Genomic DNA, 17,801 nt, shown 5'->3' with positions numbered 1-17,801 from the left:
TGAATACAGTAGCCAATTTGTCAATCATTTATTAAAAGAATGTTAAAGTCACTAACAAGTATAACCACATCTGATTTTTAGCACTGGGCTGCAGAAGAACTTTGGAACTCTGATAAGACTTCAGAATAGGGACACCAATGTGTTAAATAATTACTTGTAAATAAACTTCAAACAAGTTTGAATGCATTTTTTTTATTACCAGATTTTAAAAAAACAATGCACACCGTTTTCATCTGAAATGAACTGTGAGAAAATAAAGCTGGCTTTCATCATAAAAAGGTCCAAACAAACAGCGGGGGAATCACTTATGCTTCTTTTTCTTGATGCTCTCTTGAGGCTTCTGGCTGGGCTCACTGCTGATTTCTGGTAACGCTGGCTGCCAAGACAGAGGGTTCATTCTGTACATTGGCCACGGAGGAAGGGTGAGCTGAGGTGAGAAGATATAGATATTTAGAGAAACCATATCCATTAATGAAGGGGAATGTGATCTTACAACACAAGAGACTGCGAATCCTGCCAGGACGATGTACACCGTCCATCCAAACTGTTCAACAACGAGGCCACAGACAAAGCCAATCGCCTGAAATACAGAATATACAGGAATGACTACAAATTTAAGCACCTCTTTTGTTGAGTTTTGCCACCAATATTTACCGCTGAGACGAGAATTATTCCTTGGAATATTTGTTCTGCCAACTTCTGGCCTTTGTAGTCCTGGAAGAAAAATCCAAAATTGAAACAAAAAGGTTTATTGTTTTTATTTTAGCAGACATTTGATCGAGTTGGACGACAGATGGCACGCATTTAACCATTAGTCACAACAGAAGGACGTCATCGATTTATATACACATATTTAAATACACCAGAAGGAAACTTCATCCATTAAAGATTTGTCAAAAACAAGTGCAATGTTTGCAGCAAGATGCTAACTTGTCGTCCGAACATTTTAACAGCTGCCAACAAGAATATTGGGGGAAAATAAACTCGTGCATTCGCCGCTTTAAATCCCGTTAACCTACCATGTGAGTGGGAAGGGAATTGAATATAGACAGCATCTTTCTGGATTTAATTCACTATTATCTACGATACAATTCTCCGTTAAATTGTCCACTTCCGCCTGCGAAATGATACGTCATCTCAGTTAGGACCCTTTCCGCTTGGGGAAATATGTTTTTTTTACAAGGTGTGTTACAAAGGACTAAAACAATTCTGCTGGTTCATTATAGTTTATTGCAGTTAGATTCATATTTAAGGCGCATTTTAATGAAAAACAGGTTTCAGTGAATAGATTTTTTTTTTATCAGGCGCGAGTTGGGCAGCTTCCTCCATCCGACACATTATGGACACGTTCAAAACCAAATATTTAAAGTATTTAATCTCTGTAAAAGCTACACAAATTAATTTAATGTTTAATGTTCTGTATCTTTAAAGGGATTTTATTTCTCAGTGGATCGGGATTGTGAAAAATAAGTGTGTATTTTGAGGAGATGGTTATATTAAGGTTAGTTAGTTAATTTTCCCTTCTATGTAATTTTCTGAACACTAGTATAAGACAGGAACCATTTTTGGTGGTTATTTTTGTATGTATGTTGTCACGAATGTCCATGTGTTTGAAAAAAGGGATACGGAAAATTCCAATTAAATATTGCTGTTGTTCAAAACTAGTAATATGTGAGTGTCGATGTCACGTGTGTGTCATTTTTTTTGTATTATTTAATATATTATTGTTATAATATTTCTGTTCGTTTTTACCGTAAACCATCACCTACACTCCTGAACACTAGAGGGCGTCATGTGCTTCTATGTAACCGTCTGTGAACAACGAAGCAGAGTCGTCTCCAGCGTAGTAGAAGTTGTTGATGTTGAGTTGGCAGTTTGGACGTGACTCACCTGACGCTTCCTCACGTCTTCAGCACCTTCAACACGAGAAGCTGAGCGACTCTAACAGACGAGGTTTTTGCTCATGCGCTGCATCTGCTCATCCATGTTGTTCCAGCCTTTGTTAGCCTGCAGCTAACCTTTTTTTTGCATCTTTTGTTGGGATTAATATTTTTTAATTTGGACGCGGATGTTGCCATGGCGATGAGAAAAGGTGAGTCGAGCAGACCTGCTCATGGATCTTTAATATTATCACCGTTAAAACGTTTTAAATACCGTTTAACCCATTAATGTCGGGATTGATGTGCAAATAATTTTTGCATTTTTTTTTTTGCATTTTTAAGTTAAGATTATTTATTCGACTGATGATGCTAAACTAATGAAAGGTTATACATTTGACAGATGTTCCATCATAAAACATGGACATGTTTTTATTGTGTTGCAACATGAATGCAAAACAAAAGAACAGCACAGTACTAACAACAATATAGTAAAAGACAAGATAAATGTGGTTGAAATTTGTTTTTAGGAACTTCCTTGACACATTGATTTGATACACGTTTCCTCATTCATATTGGAGAAGTAAACTAGCTGCACGTGTAAAGGTTCTTATTATTGTAAAAGAACCGGTTTGATATGGAAACTCCCATTAAACAATCAAACTGCTACTGAACAGCACCTTCAGTGCCTTATTCACCTGCAAGCACTGCAGGGAGGAGAGATTTTGTTCTTCCTAACCACTGCTGTCAGAGTATATAATTAAACATTTTCATTATTGTTGTAAAACCTCCCATTCCCACTTCTGCATCTTCCTCTTTTTTCACAAATGTATTTATTATTTTACTGCTGAGCCAACCTACTTTTCCTCAACGTGGGAGGAATAAAGGCTTATGTTACTCTTAATCTTAAAATGAGGAATAAAGTTGATTTTTATTTGTGACCGATGTTCATTTACAATATGTTGTCGTGTCCGTCAGTGAACGTGGTCATCCTCGTGCTGCTGGCCGTGGCCTTCTTGATCATCATTCAACGCAACCTGCTCAACCTCGGTGACTTTCTACACCAGGAGAACAAGTGTATGTATTAACTCGTCCATGTTCTGTCTTCTATGAAGTAGGTTTGTGTGTTTTGGCAAGAATCTGGCTGTGACTGTTGACGAAGTCGAAACTGCTTTCATTCGTTTTTAAACCAAAATATTTTCATCATCAGCTTTAAAAGCTGTGGTAGTCGAATGTATCCTCTCATTCTCAGTCGTTGTGGATTGTATTGTTCCTGACTGCAGCCATCTCGCACCAGGTGTTAGAATTACAACACAACAAAATGATAATAGTACAATACACACATTGTTATTTTTTATTCACACTTTAATTTAATTTGAACTATAACAGATAAAACATAATTATAAAATATGACTTGTAAGCAAAAATAAAAAATCGGTACAGTATCGTGAAAAAAATCTATATTGCGATAAAACGATGTAACGATATTTTCTCCATCATTACAGACATTGGAGCGGTTCTTCCCTTCGAGTCCGAGCTGTCGCCTGACCTGAGGATCGAGGCAGTGAGAAAAGGTCCGGAGATCCCGGTGGTCATCACGGCGGCCGAGGAGAGACTCGGCGCTGTGATGGCCGCCGTGAACAGCATCTACCAGAACAGCAGAGCCAACGTTGTCTTCACCATCGTGACCTTTAACGACACCGTGGATCACCTGAGGTACCGAAGCCTCAAGAACCTCTCGAGCGTTTCACCGTCTGATTAAACCTCGTTTGTGGTTATTTCAGGGAGTGGCTCGGCCTGGCACAGTTTAAAAATCTGAAATATAAAATAGTGATTTTTAATTCTGAAGTCCTAATCGGGAAGATATCGAACGACCCCAAAGTGCTGGAGGCTACAAAACCAGTAAGACCTTCAGCTCACGGTCGATTTAAATGCTGCAAAATGATGTTCTCTTAACGTGTGATTTTTCTTCTTCCAGCTCACCTTTGCCCGCTATTATCTTCCTTTATACATAACAGAGGCAGAGAAAGTCATCTATCTGGACGATGATGTCATTGTTCAAGGTAAAGACCCTTTTATAATACATACATACCTGAAGTATATTCCCCAAACTACACCTCCCAAAATAAACCAGGTAACCTACAATAACTTTTTGAAGTTATTCATAAATTTCTCCCAAATTAAACACCAGATTAATCGTGAAAACCATAGTCCTTATTTACTTCAGTACTTGGTCATTATGGAAATTAATGCAACTGCTATGGAAGTAAATCAGTATCATCAGTCATCAGAGTATTGAACAGTTGAATTTTTATTTGTTTCCTTTAACATTTAATGTAAGAATGTTGGCACTATTATTACTATTATTATATTATTATAAATAGGTATCTTTAATTCTTTTCAATTTTATTATTAAAATATTTGTTAAAAACAAAATTTCAATATAAAACATATTAGATAGATATTAGAAAAAATGGTATGCCTAAAAGACAACATTTTAGTAAAAATTCAACATTTCAATATTTAAAATATTAAATTCAACCATTCAATATTTTAGTTGCACTGCTAAACTTCCATAAACTGTTGGCTGCATAGTGAGGATTAAAGATGGTTGATGACTGTCGTTGACCAAAGCAGTCATTACATAAAATATGGAGTGCTGTGTTAGTTTGATCTTTATTATTTTACATAAGAAACCACAAGCAGTTATTTGAACAGTTAAAAGTCTTCCGGGCATCTTTAGCTCTTTTTACTCACATGACTCTGAAATCGTGAATTTCTTTTGATCTCAGGCGACATCCAAGAGTTGTACGAAACCGCCATCAAACCTGGACACGCAGCAGCGTTCTCCGAAGACTGCGAGTCGGCCTCATCCAAGGGGATCGTCCGAGGGGCCGGCAGTCAGGTGGGCTCCGTCCTCGCCTTCAGGTTTATTTAGAAACCTGACCAGAGATTCTCCTCCTCGCAGAACAACTACCTGGGTTTCTTGGACTTCAAGAAGGAGTCGATTAAGAAGCTGGGCATGAGGGCCAACACCTGCTCCTTCAACCCCGGCGTCATCGTGGCCAACCTGAGCGAGTGGAGGAGCATGAACGTGACGGGCCAGCTGGAGCACTGGCTGGAGCTCAACGCTCAGTGAGTGGACGGCAAGGCAGCGGCTGCTTCTGGACGCTCAGCGTGTTTGTCTTGTGTCCAGGGAGGATCTGTACAGCAAGATGCTGGCCGACAGTTTCACCACGCCGCCGCTTCTCATCGTCTTCTACAAGAGACATTCCACCATCGATCCCATGTGGCACGTCAGACACCTCGGTGAGTCTCGAGAGGATCTTCCTGTTCTTTAGCAAATATTTATGATGAATATTTCATGATCTTTAATAAACGCAGATAATCAGTGACGTCAGAATAGTGAGTAGTTTAATTTAACTTAAATGGTTGAAACTTTATTATTGATATGTTGGGTTTTGTATGCACTGAATTATTTAATTCAATAATTTTTATATTAAATTAGTTTTTATTTAATAATTTAATTCAATTATTTCTATGTTGAATGTTGTTGTCTTTTAACTGAATTTAAACATTTTCAAATGATCTGTTTTATTCTTTAAACATAGTATGATACTCTTATTTAAATCATTATAAATATAAGATACATTTTCAAAATTCAATCATTATATATTTTATATTTTATTTTGTAGCCTTTAAAGCAGTTCAATGCGATTTTAAGTCGAGCGACGCCAGTGGACGGTATACGAGTCATTCAACTAGTTTTAAGTTGATGTGTCATCACAAGTTATTTTAGTACAAAAATATTAAGGTTCCAAAAACTACCCAGAACTGCTTCAAAGTCATAAAATGTATTATTATTTTGATTATCTTCCAACGGCACAGAAATAGTGAATTTAGAACATTTATTGTGGAATTTTTGGAATAAGAATATCAACCTACAAATGATTAAATTCAGTTATTTCAAAGGGTTTAATGCTTGAAAAAACATTTAAATATAAAAAGAACATTTTTCGACATTTTGTGGACACAACCCAATATCCTCACGTTACTCATATGTTTCGATAAACGCCTGCAGCTGAAGTACTTTGTTCAATTAAAGGGAGCGAGATGAAAATAATTGGTCTGAAAACAAACAAAAAAAAGTTGTATTTATTTGTAGTGAAGTGTTGTAAGAAAACATTTGTTAGAAGAAATCAAACATAAAGCAACGTCAGTCAAGTCCTACCAGGTCAGCTCAAAAACACCTATTTCCGATTTTAACAAAAGTCACTCACTCACAGCACATTTTCTAAACTATTATTTAGCCGTTAAATTAAAAAAATCCAAGGTTACTTGTACTCATCCGTTGTTGAACTAATGACCCGTGTTATTGTCAGGCATGACGAGCACGGGAAGCCGTTACTCGCCACAGTTCATCAAAGCTGCTAAACTGCTCCACTGGAACGGCCACTACAAGCCGTGGGGCGGAACGTCTTCGTTCACCGACGTCTGGGACAAGTGGTTCATCCCGGACCCGTCGGGAAAGTTTCACCCCGTCCGCAAACACACGGGAGACTAGTAGTTTGTCTTTTCATATCAGTTTTTAGAAACGTCAAAGAAGGACCACCTCAGGAACCACCATCTGTTTATGAACCCTTTTTTTTTTTTACAACTCCACTTGTAACAAGCCTGTGAGTTGCTGCATGTTTACAAATGTGCTCCAGTCCACATTAGGATGTCGCCTCTCAGTGTCACACTAAACTGGAGGATTCATAGAGTAAACCGCAGCTAATGAGACGTTCAGACGTTTGTTGAGGACCGTCGGGACCACTACGACCACATGTTTTGCACAACTGTTCCGTTCCTGTGTAAATGTTTTGTATTATACATAAAGATAACATTTTTACACTTGCCATTCTCTGTCATTTGATTCTCTTTATTCTCTGGGAAGATTAGAAAATAAAGAATCGACAGATTCGATTTACTCCATTAGTTGTTTTATGCTTTATATTCATTCGTTCCACTAATCGTTTTGCAATAAATAAATAAAATAAAAATGTACGGAGCTAATGGGTGTCTGATGTGTCATTGGTGGATCTTCAATTTCCTTTTCTATTATTTGTAATTTATAGTTATACTTATTTGTTATAAGTGACACAAATATTTGGACATAATCATATTTATAGGCACTTATTTTGTTCTGGGCCTTTTTATTTTAATTTTTCACCCCAAAGATTTATCCTTTGTTTTCATAACAAACCATTTTCAGCTGGTTGTGAGTTACTGCAAACTAAAATGTAATCATCGACTACATGAAGAGTGTAAGTCTCTCTATTCAACTTGATCACACACGAGTTGAGTCTGAAAAGAGCAGAATTTTTTAACCATTTTGACCCTTTTGAGAACACAGTTGAAAACCCCATAATCGCCCTCAGTAACATTTACGCATCTATAAACTTTTAACAAAAACTGGTGTTAGAGATGTAGTGGTGAAGAGAGTGCAGGAAGGGTGGAGATGATAGTTCAACTAAGCTAGTACTTAGCATCTGTACCCCCAGAGGAGGGTGTGGCACTTTAAGAACCCTAATGAAAACATTTAAAATTAAACTTGATTTGACTCTTTACTTCCCTTGTTTGAACTTTAATGGGTGTTGGTTTTATATTTTCATAGCACATCTACTTATTTTAAGTGTATATAAAATTTAATGACTTCATTTAGAATTTTAATGTGTAAAACCTACATTTAACTACACTATTTTTGAATGCATGAAATAGTATTTCTCCTCAGAAAAGGTAAAATGAAAAGAAAAAGAAATACTATTGAATTGCAACTAAATCTTGGTATGAAATTTTAGATTTTTATTATCTTACAATTCTGTGACTGTTATATGTCTCATGTAACAGTCACAGTACTGGTACATCTCAAAAAAAAAGAATACTTGTCTCATTTCCGAATGTGAAAACCATATATTATATAGATTCATTACAGAGTGAAACATTTATTCCTTGAAATGTTAATTGTGGCTTCATAGGTAATGAAAACCAAAAATGCAGTGTCTCAGAAAATTAGATTACATAAGACCAATGAAAAAATTATATTTTAAACAGAAATGTCAAAGGTACCAAAAGCTGGTTCAACTACTACAGTGTTACTGTGCTTGATAGGTCAGCAAATTCACCTGATCTAAACCCCACAGACAATGTGGGGTATTGTCAAGAGGAAGATGACACTACACCCAACAATGCAGATGAACTGAAGGCGGCAATCAAAGCAACCTGGGCTTTCATTACACCTGAGCAGTGACACCAACTGAACGCTTCCATGCCACATTGATGCAGTAATTCAAGCAAAAATAAGCCCAACCAAATTTTGAGCGAATGGAATTGAACATACATTTAAGAAGCCTGACATTTAAAAAAAAATGACCCTTCCCTCATTGGTCTTACGTAATATTCTAATTTTCTTGACACTGCATTTTGGGGTTTTCATTATAAGCTACAATCAAAAGGTAAAAATGTTTGACTCTAATGCATCTTATAAATTGGCTTCACGTTCTGAAATGAACAATTTTTTTTTTTTTTTACTTTTTCATATTCCAATTTTTAGATGTACCTGTACATAATGTGATGAAGACACCAGTTTACATCAGGAGGTACTAAAAAGACGTGTATATACAAGCAATCATTTGAAGAAAGGGTTTATTACAGTAAGGGTTTTACAGTAAAGGTATATTTATATACATTATTCTGCACAAATAGAATATCTGACGGTTTAACTCTTCAAAGTCTCTTCCATCCAGTCTTACATTCCAGGTTGTATTCATGATTAACATTTGAAATCTGTGTTGAAGTCGTAGGCGTCGTCTGACGTCTCTGTTGGAACGATGACGTCCACTTCAGGAGCATGAAAATGTACACGAGTTTCTGTTCCTGAGAAGAAGAAAGTTGGTTACACAGGTTTCACATCAGCTTCAAAGAGAAAATATTTACTTTTGGGTGATTTTTCGGTTTGTTCAGGTTCGTCGGTGACATCTTCCGTGTCCACGACAGTCTGGTCAGGCTGTAAGAGAACAGACTTTAGTCAACATTGCCTTTGAGTCACTGAGGCTCCTTTGATGCTTGGACTGGATCAGCGTTGGAACAAGTGTCTTCATAAACATTCTGACAGGTTAATCATCACTTCCAGATATAAAGTTCAGAGTAACTCCAGCAACAGTCACCTCTCAACATCTCCTTGTTTCCCTTTTGCAGTCATTTCAGGTCCCAGCCTTCCTTCATCTGGACCAAGACCTCCTCAGTCATGTAGGCTGGAGGTCCAGACTCGTTGTGGATTTTACAGTAGTAGCTCATTTTGGGTCTGTTGGGGCGACAGGTGCGTCAACAACAACCTCCACAGGAGTCTGTGCCACCATCGGCAAAGCAAGGATCAGTGTTGGATTAAAGTCTCCACGGTTAAATCAGGAATCTTTTTTTTCTCCTCATTTCCTCATCAAAAGACCCTTAAAAAGAAAAACAACTCACCCTGTCCAGTCACTCAGGAACGTGACTGCAGCCTTCTCCGTGTCAGGGGTGCTCTCCCTCCTCCACCTGCAGGCTCCTCAGGGCCATCGAGGCCGGAGGGTTGGACGGTGATGCCACACTCGCAGGACAGTCCAGGAGCTTGACATTCTTCTTTATGTGCACCAGGTTTCTATGCAGGACAAAAAACTATAGAAAGCAACAAACTGGTTAGTGAAGCGATTTATTGTGATGAGAACAATGATACATTATTGTCGCGCACTTGACCCTGGTGTTGCAGAATTTTAAGACCAAGGCTGAATCATCTCTTCATCACCGGGATCTCAATATTTCATTGTTCCTTTACTACTGCGATAAAAGCATCTTTGAGGTCATGTTCAAGCTTTTGTTAAGACCCACCATTGTATGGAGTCAAGTGTAGATTAAAATGCCAAAGTCAAATGTTTGTGTCAAAAGGTTAATGGGTGATTCATTTCAGCATCATTGATGTAGGTTTGAGTTCAAGCAAAATCTAAGTTATTACTCTAGCCTTCAATACTTTTTTTAGGTTACAAAGTAGACCAAGGAGTGTGTTCCTAACGGCCAATGGACTTTGGTTCGGTCCACAATCCAAAAATCATCTTCATTTTCAAAATATGAACTATTTGGACACCTTTCGCAAGTAAAAGCATGAAAAATAGATATAAGATAAATAATACTTGAATACTTTGTGACCCTGGTTTAGAAAGGCCCTTTACAAATAACCTTTACTTATTTTCGACAAAACGCTATTTTCTAGGTACATTAAGGAAAACAAAAAAACCGTTGTAAATAAAGTGAAGTTTACCTTCTTTTGGATCTTAAATCGTTCAGCACATGTCAGTCGCTTACTCGCTTTCCTCAACTCTGAAAATAGAATAATTACAAGTTAAGATTCCAGGAAAAACTGTAGCCAGACTAATATAAACACATATTGTACACATCATCAAAAATTATAAACTCAAGTAATGTTTTTGTCAAAATCAACGAGCAGAACTTACTCGGCCTCTTCATGGTGCTGCTGTAGAGAAGAGTGACTGATGCACGTGGAGGAAGAGGAAGTACGCGTCCGCCTGGTGGCGTCACTTCCGCTTTTCCAGGCGAGTGAGCTCTCCACTGCCACCTGCCGACATGGCGTACATTACTGTCCGTCCGTACAAATAGATAGATGATAGATAGATACTTTATTCATCTCCTTAGAGAAATTCACGGTTCAGCAGCTCCAGAATATGTTACAAAGAGATAGAACACAGAGGCATGTAAGTTATGTACAGTCTAAAATATACTGAAACATATGTATAAAAAGGAAAAAAAATAGAATAAAATAAAATAAAATAAAAATATTAAAAAATATATATAAATCGTTAAAAAGGATGGGATGAGTCTGCGTCATGTGTGATGCAGGTTGAAGAGTCTGATGGCATGGGGGAGGAATGATCTCCTCAGTCTTTCAGTGGAGCAGGACATTGACAGCAGTCTGTCACTGAAGCTGCTCCTCTGTCGGTCTATGGTGCTGTGAAGGGGATTGTGTGGATTGTCTATGATGGACAGAAGCTTATTGAGGGTGCGTCGCTCAGCTATGGATGAGTGCTACAAAATGCTACAAATGTTAGAAAAATATAAATTAATATTACATGAAATGCATCTAAATGCAGAGATTCAATTTGTCATGCGAGATCTAAAAAAAAATATATATATTTTTTTTTTCAATAAATATTACACTGATGAGGAACTTGTTTACCCTTCAAACCTTATTCCTTTAAAACAAATGAACATGCTTTTCTGGGGTACATTGTTGCGGTTTTATTGTGGGAAACATACCTCACGTACAAATTTATATTTAAAATATGGCGAGAGACTTCTGTATTCACAGATGTTAAAATAGGCATATTGTTTGCACATTCAGATATTTGTGATAATGTTTGAAAAATGTATTGATTGATATTACTGTGGGATAATTTGGTTAATGTTAACATGATGTATTCATATCCAGTGGTTTATTTGGTCCAAGAACCTAATAAAAAAAAAATTGAGAACTTTAATTACCTTATATATAGGTTTGTTGTGAATAATTTAATAGATTTAAATGGATGGATGAATCAATAACGTATAATATGTTAAAATTTCAATACATTTAATAGACATAGGTAGGACATCTAGACCTTGTAAAGGGGTTCAAATTTGCTATCAAATTAAAGATCTGACGACTGACATAATTTTGATTGATTTTGATTCTGATTTAAATTTAGATTGGACGAAGCATATCTTTTGGTACACAAGTTTATGTCTGGCTGAACATCGAACTTTAGACGTCTATTAATATACGTATATTAGCACTTGTTAAAGTCTTAAATTAGACGAGGCGTATAGATGGTCTTAACCTCTAGTTAGGGGACTGTTACAGGTCCATAAGGCATTCATTACCAGGCCAGGATTTTTTTTTTTTAACATACAATCTGTTCCATTGATTACTCTGAAGTGTTTCCTTCGAACATTAGTCAGAGAGTCGACACGTCAAGATGCTCAACTGAGTAAAGTTTAAAAAAAAAAAAAGTCTAGTGAAAATAAACCGATTCTTGATTGGATGCTCTGGTTATGATGCGGACATGCTTGTCTGCAAAAAAGTTGGGAACTCTTAAGACTAGACAGCTAGTCTAATAAAAAGTTTCATTTGACCAGTGAGAGATCACTTAACCCAGACATCTAAGCACCATTAGATGTCAGTAAGACATGCATTACTTGTTAGTGATACACAACCAACTCTTAGGCTTGACTGACTCATGCAAGTCACGGTATATAATGTGATGAAGATACAAGTTTACATCAGGAGGTACTAAAAAGACAAGTGTATATACAAGCAACCATCATTTGAAGAAAGGGTTTATTACAGTAAAGGTATATTTATATACATTATTCTGCACAAACAGAATATCTGACGGCTTAACTTTTCAAAAATAAATACAGATGTTCAGGAGGAGTTTAAAACAAGACCAGCATCTGTCATCAGATGAAAAGTCCGAAGTCTTGATACATTCCAGGTTGTATTCATGATTAACATCATTTGAAATCTGTGTTGAAGTCGTAGGCGTCGTCTGACGTCTCTGTTGGAACGATGACGTCCACTTCAGGAGCTTGAAAATGTACACGAGTTTCTGTTCCTGAGAAGAAAGTTGGTTACACAGGTTTCACATCAGCTTCAAAGAAAATATTTACTTTTGGGTGATTCTTCGGTTTGTCCAGGTTCGTCGGTGACGTCTTCCGTGTCCACGACAGTCTGGTCAGGCTGTAAGAGAACAGACTTTAATCAACATTGCCTTTGAGTCACTGAGGCTCCTTTGATGCTTGGACTGGATCAGCGTTGGAACAAGTGTCTTCATAAACATTCTGACAGGTTAATCATCACTTCCAGATATAAAGTTCAGAGTAACTCCAGCAACAGTCACCTGGTCGTCTTGCTGGACTGCAGGGATCAAGGCGTCACTGATGCTCAGGAGACCCGAGGTGGGCTCGGTGCACATGAAACTGACCCCATTGACCTGGTTCGGGAATCTCACGACTGAAAACAAACTTGTGTCAGCTACAGAGTCCAATGAACCTTCATGTTGTTCCCTCACTCACCTCTCAACGTCTCCTCGTTTCCCTTTTGCAGTTTTTTCAGGTCCCAGACTTCCTTCATCTGGACCAGGACCTCCTCAGTCATGTAGGCTGGAGGTCCAGACTCGTTGCGGATTTTACAGTAGTAGCTCATTTTGGGTCTGTTGGGGCGACAGGTGCGTCAACAATAACCTCCACAGGAGTCTGTGCCTCAGTCGGCAAAGCCAGGATCAGTGTTGGATTAAAGTCTCCATGGTTAAATCAGGAATCTTTTTTTTCTCCTCATTTCCTCATCAAAAGACCCTTAAAAAGAAAAACAACTCACCCTGTCCAGTCGCTCAGGAACGTGACTGCAGCCTTCTCCGTGTCAGGAGTGCCGTCTCTCCTTTGAAAACTCCGCTTCTTGGCAAACAGGGTTAAGAACTCTATAGAGTTCCTGTAGTTGGGGACGTTGTACTGCAGGAGGACCTGTGTCTTGTCACACTGCTTGAGCAGAGTCCTCACGGCCTCCAGCACATTCTGCTCTCCGTCCTCCACCTGCAGGCTCCTCAGGGCCATGGCGGCCGGAGGGTTGGACGGAGACGCCACAATCGCAGGACAGTCCAGGAGCTTGACATTCTTCGCTATGTGCACCTCTTGCAGGTTTCTATGCAGGACAAAAAAAAAATGTTTAGAAAACTGGTCTGTAGTCTTTTATAGCAGACTCAAAGGTTCAAGTTTTGGTAGCATTAAAAAAAAAAAAGACCCAGGAGTGTTGCTAACTGCAAATGTACAGTCCACAATTTAAAAAGCATCATAATCTTCATCTTAAACAAGCAAGTCTTGCTGCCTCCATACTAATACAGTGTCCTCATGTTCACTCACTTAGTCATTCCTCTCTGGACTCCTGCCATGCAGACCATAGCTCCCTTCACTCCATTGATGACGCTGCTCTTGCCCACACTGGGAAAACCTGCATATAAAAACAAAACAGTGAGCAGTTGAATATAGTCAGAATCACTCCAGGAAGATCTTACCGACCACTCCAACCTTGAGAATGTCTTCACCCTTCACGGTGTCGGCGTATCCCGACAGAAGGTCTGTCAAACACTGCCCTCCGAAGCAGGTTCCAGCTTTGGAAGACATGATGATGTCGTTGGAGGGCTCGATGCGTCTTCTCTTGGATTGCTGGAAAGAAATCAGAAGGAAGATTAGCGTCAACCGAGGATTGAGTTACTACCCAGTTTATAGTTTACGTTTGTCCTCAAACACACACACCGGCCGCGAACCTCAGACGATCACACGACCATGTATCCATGTGGTTTGATTGTTGCTTTGGGAGGTTATTAACCGGTTACAGCAGCACGAGATAATCTGCGTAACTTTCTCAATCCTCCAGGACAGTCAAAAATCACAATGAACGATTTACACACTGCCTGATTGAACCACATCTTACAAAAGAATACTATTTCAGCATCAGTCTTCATCCAATCTGTCAGTTGATAGTTCCAATTGCACTCATGTTAAGAACATGTAGTGCAGGGTTTGGTGAGGACAAAAAAAGAATCCAATAGGTTTGAATTTTCATGATTCTTTTACACATTTATTTTTCTAATGGCAAGTACAGAGTGACCCTGTCTATTGAATTTTAGTCAATTTAGGATCTTAGAAGTTAGCTAAAATATTCTATAACAAGTGTACTGTAATTTTTTTGAAACCACAAAGGGTTCAAAAATAATCATTAAAACTCACCTCAACTTTGTGCTGAAGCCTCGTTGAGGCTTTGAATACGACGACTGGACACTCCTTCTGCAAGTGCTGGAGCCACCTGTCCACATGTTGTCTTGGTACCAAGTCTGCAGCACACAGTTTAGTCTTATTTTAGAATCACAAACCTATAGATCAGTGTCAGACTCACCTATTCTGGACAGGACAAAGATCAGCTTCTTGTTCTTGCTCAGCACAGCCTGCTCCACCTCAGGACACCTGCAGCCCAGAGGATCACGGGCGTCCAGAACCTCAATGATGACATCCGATGCGTTGATCACCTTCAGGATAGGGGGTTGTTAAGGTCAACTCAAATTCCAGGGTACACACAAAACACAATTTACCTTATTCAATTCTGCACACATGAAATGCTTGGTACTTTTTTCTTTTTGCTTCTCCAAGCGCCTTTCAGCAGCCTCTGCCTGAAACCAGAAAAAAACCCTCCAGTTAGAATATTCAAACTGGACATCAAGGGTCTAAATAGAAGACAAACCTGTCGAGCTTTCTTTGCATTGGGTTCTCTCGGCGCCTTGGGTTCCTTCGCTGCCTTGGGTTCTTTTGTTGCAGTGGGTTCATTTGCTGCATTTTCCTTTTCCAATTTCCTCTTCTTGGCCCGCGCCTCGATTTTAAGTAGCCGCTGCTTCTCCTTTTGTTCCTCGAGCTAAGAACAGTGAATCAAGTTTCATTTTAAATACAATTGATCTTGGTGGATAAAAAATAAACGATTACGAATTAATACTTGATGGAATTAATACTTTGCGACCCTGGTCCAGAAAGGCTCTTTACAAATAAAATCCTTCCAGGTTGTTGCCGGATAGATCTACAGACTCAAGTAACATCAAGACATTTTTATTTGTTCAGGCTTTATCTTGATTATCTGAGACTCATGTGTTGTTCTCAGTGTTATCTTGACCTTTTAAGCATACATTTTATTTTGTTTTGTTTTGATTGTTTAAGCGCTTTGTGACCCTGGTCTGGAAAAGCGCTCTACGAATATTACTAACTTTTTCTCGATCTGATGGAAACCAAAATTTTAGTAAACGCATCTGAACATCTCAACAACTCTAGTAATTGCTCAAAATGTTAAGTTTTATTTGTGCAACTCTTCACATGTATAGGACAAAAAGCTATAGTCGCACACAGGAAGAAAACACTAACATTATAGATTATATACATTTAGAGATGAATTCATTAATCTAAAAAAAATTAACAAAATGTTTGTGGAAAATTAAAGTGACGTCATCTAGTCTGACATCTTATAGAACGACGTCAGGTAATTTATTTATTAGTTTTAAACCACAACACGTTCACACTTGTAGAGTACAAACCTGCAACCTCCTCTGCTCGGCCTCCCTCAGAACCTCTTCTTTGAAAGGAGCACTGCTGGGGACCCCTGGATCCTTCTTCACCCTCTTACTCACACCTTTCTTCTTCGCATCTCGACGTTCTTTCCTGTTGTGCTCTCGAACCTGAAACACAAGTACATTTTAACCTAACAAAAGTCTAATCTTGATTTAGTCATTTAACAAAAACGACATTGTTAAGTACATGAAGGAAAAAAACCGTTGTAAATAAAGTGAAGTTTACCTTTTTTTGGATCTTAAATCGTTTAGCACATGTCAGTCGCTTACTCGCTTTCCTCAACTCTGAAAATAGAATAATTACAAGTTATGATTCAAGGACGACCTCTAGCAAATCTAATATAAATACATATTGTAAGTATCTTTAAAAGTTATAAACTCAAGTGATGTTTTTGTCAATATCAACGAGCAGAACTTACTCGGCCTCTTCATGGTGCTGCTGTAGAGAAGAGTGACTGATGCACGTGGAGGAAGAGGAAATATGCGTCCGCCTGGTGGCGTCACTTCCGCTTTTCCAGGCGAGTGAGCTCTCCACTGCCACCTGCCGACATGGCAGACATCGACTGTCCGTCCGTACAAATGCTACAAATGTTTGAAAAATATAAATTAATATTACATGTAATGCATCGAAATGCAGAGATTCAATTGCCCATGCGAGGGCTACAAAACATAAATAAAATATATTTTTCAAACCTTATTAATTTTAAAAAATAGCGCGCTTTTCTGGGGTACATTGTTGCGGTTTTATTGTGGGAAACATACCTCGATTTATATTTAAAATATGGCGAGAGACTTCTGTATTCACAGATGTTAAAATAGGTTTATTGTTTGCACATTCAGATATTTGTGATAATGTTTGAAAAATGTATTGATTGATATTACTGTGGGATAGTTTGGTTAATGTTTACATGATGTATTCATATCTAGTGGTTTATTTGGTCCAAGAACCTAATAAAAAAAATATTTAAAAAATTGAGAACTTTAATTACCTTATATATACTGTAGATTTGTTGTGAATACTTTAATAGATTTAAATGAATGGATGAATCAACATTGTATTATATACGTTACAATTTATATTAATTAAAATACACATCTGTAGGACATCTAGACCTTGTAGTGGGTATAAGATTTGCTATAAAATTAAACATCTGAAGACCATCATCTAAAAAGACGTTCATTTGCATTTTGATTTTGATTTAAATTTAGATTGGAACGAAGTATACACGTCAAGATGCTCAACTAAGTCAATTTTATTTATTTTTTTAAAAAAACAACAAAAAAAACAAACCCAGTCAATTAGGGAAAATAAAGGAAACACAAACTCTATATGACTTTTTTTGACTGGATGATCTGTGGTTATAATGCCGACGTTATACAAAAAAGTTAGGAACCACTCTTTAAAAAGACTATTAGAAAACTAGTCCACGGCTAATAAAAAGTTTAATCTTTAGACCAGTGAGAGATCCCTTTTAGCCCAGACTTCTAAGGACCATAAGATGTAAATAAGACATGTATTATTGGTTGTAAGTGATACACAACAAAGCATTTAAAAAAAAAAAGTTTATTTGAGTTTCAATTTGCTCATGAGAGAGCTACAAATACACAAAAACATTATTCTATGCGGGGAATACATATATTAATTTTTTTTTAAAACAATACTTTTTAGTTCTCAGGAGGCAAAAGTATGGAAGTATCAGTG

General features: G+C 37.8%; 3 protein-coding genes and 1 long non-coding RNA gene across 5 annotated transcripts; 1 reads left to right on the top strand and 3 right to left on the bottom strand.

The window, feature by feature from the left end:
• Nucleotides 1–13: 13 nt before the first annotated feature.
• On the bottom strand, nucleotides 14–1,139 carry spcs1 (signal peptidase complex subunit 1). Its single transcript, XM_087801230.1, has 4 exons — nucleotides 1,020–1,139; nucleotides 655–714; nucleotides 494–580; nucleotides 14–427 (listed from the first exon to the last, which is right to left on the bottom strand). The coding sequence occupies exons 1-4, from the start codon at nucleotides 1,053–1,055 to the stop codon at nucleotides 302–304; spliced, it is 309 nt and encodes a 102-aa protein (XP_087657356.1). The 5' UTR covers nucleotides 1,056–1,139; the 3' UTR covers nucleotides 14–301.
• A 703-nt stretch (nucleotides 1,140–1,842) lies between these two features.
• On the top strand, nucleotides 1,843–6,777 carry glt8d1 (glycosyltransferase 8 domain containing 1). The gene is made up of 9 exons (XM_087800511.1): nucleotides 1,843–2,092; nucleotides 2,856–2,954; nucleotides 3,383–3,593; nucleotides 3,662–3,779; nucleotides 3,856–3,940; nucleotides 4,670–4,782; nucleotides 4,846–5,012; nucleotides 5,074–5,186; nucleotides 6,260–6,777. Exons 1-9 carry the CDS (start codon nucleotides 2,077–2,079, stop codon nucleotides 6,439–6,441), a joined length of 1,104 nt encoding a protein of 367 aa, XP_087656637.1. The 5' UTR covers nucleotides 1,843–2,076; the 3' UTR covers nucleotides 6,442–6,777.
• A 1,767-nt stretch (nucleotides 6,778–8,544) lies between these two features.
• On the bottom strand, nucleotides 8,545–10,436 carry LOC148071252 (uncharacterized). 2 transcript variants are annotated; one of them, XR_015712933.1, is made up of 6 exons: nucleotides 10,400–10,436; nucleotides 10,207–10,265; nucleotides 9,384–9,552; nucleotides 9,083–9,219; nucleotides 8,853–8,922; nucleotides 8,545–8,792 (listed from the first exon to the last, which is right to left on the bottom strand). It is a non-coding gene; the product is annotated as an uncharacterized LOC148071252 (long non-coding RNA). The 2 variants fall into 2 exon arrangements; XR_015712932.1 differs by having other exon boundaries at nucleotides 9,384–9,569; nucleotides 10,400–10,432.
• Nucleotides 10,437–12,260: 1,824 nt separating this feature from the next.
• Nucleotides 12,261–16,574, bottom strand: gnl3 (G protein nucleolar 3). Its single transcript, XM_087801327.1, has 14 exons — nucleotides 16,519–16,574; nucleotides 16,326–16,384; nucleotides 16,067–16,207; nucleotides 15,232–15,399; nucleotides 15,083–15,160; nucleotides 14,890–15,019; nucleotides 14,724–14,827; nucleotides 14,009–14,159; nucleotides 13,857–13,944; nucleotides 13,318–13,638; nucleotides 13,017–13,153; nucleotides 12,842–12,954; nucleotides 12,612–12,681; nucleotides 12,261–12,556 (listed from the first exon to the last, which is right to left on the bottom strand). The coding sequence occupies exons 1-14, from the start codon at nucleotides 16,529–16,531 to the stop codon at nucleotides 12,456–12,458; spliced, it is 1,674 nt and encodes a 557-aa protein (XP_087657453.1). The 5' UTR covers nucleotides 16,532–16,574; the 3' UTR covers nucleotides 12,261–12,455.
• Between the last annotated feature and the right edge of the window lie 1,227 nt (nucleotides 16,575–17,801).

This window comes from Callionymus lyra, chromosome 10, assembly GCF_982586985.1.
Source record: "Callionymus lyra chromosome 10, fCalLyr1.hap1.1, whole genome shotgun sequence".
Taxonomy (NCBI): Eukaryota; Metazoa; Chordata; class Actinopteri; order Syngnathiformes; family Callionymidae; genus Callionymus; species Callionymus lyra.
Note: the sequence above shows the minus strand (reverse complement) of the source record. Positions and strands in the feature narration are given on the sequence as shown.

Bases quoted from the DNA above. Each gene is read 5' to 3' on its own strand.
- spcs1 (XM_087801230.1), bottom strand. From the start codon at position 1,055: ATGCTGTCTATATTCAATTCCCTTCCCACTCACATG. The intron at 715-1,019 runs GTAGGTTAACGG...TTTTTCTTCCAG, and splicing joins ATTCCCTTCCCACTCACATG to GACTACAAAGGCCAGAAGTT. The intron at 428-493 runs GTAAGATCACAT...TTCTCACCTCAG, and splicing joins GATTCGCAGTCTCTTGTGTT to CTCACCCTTCCTCCGTGGCC.
- glt8d1 (XM_087800511.1), top strand. The intron at 4,783-4,845 runs GTGGGCTCCGTC...TCCTCCTCGCAG, and splicing joins TCCGAGGGGCCGGCAGTCAG to AACAACTACCTGGGTTTCTT. The intron at 5,187-6,259 runs GTGAGTCTCGAG...TGTTATTGTCAG, and splicing joins GTGGCACGTCAGACACCTCG to GCATGACGAGCACGGGAAGC.
- gnl3 (XM_087801327.1), bottom strand. The intron at 15,020-15,082 runs GTAAATTGTGTT...CCTATCCTGAAG, and splicing joins TGTGTGCAGAATTGAATAAG to GTGATCAACGCATCGGATGT. The intron at 13,945-14,008 runs GTAAGATCTTCC...TTTTATATGCAG, and splicing joins TCTCAAGGTTGGAGTGGTCG to GTTTTCCCAGTGTGGGCAAG.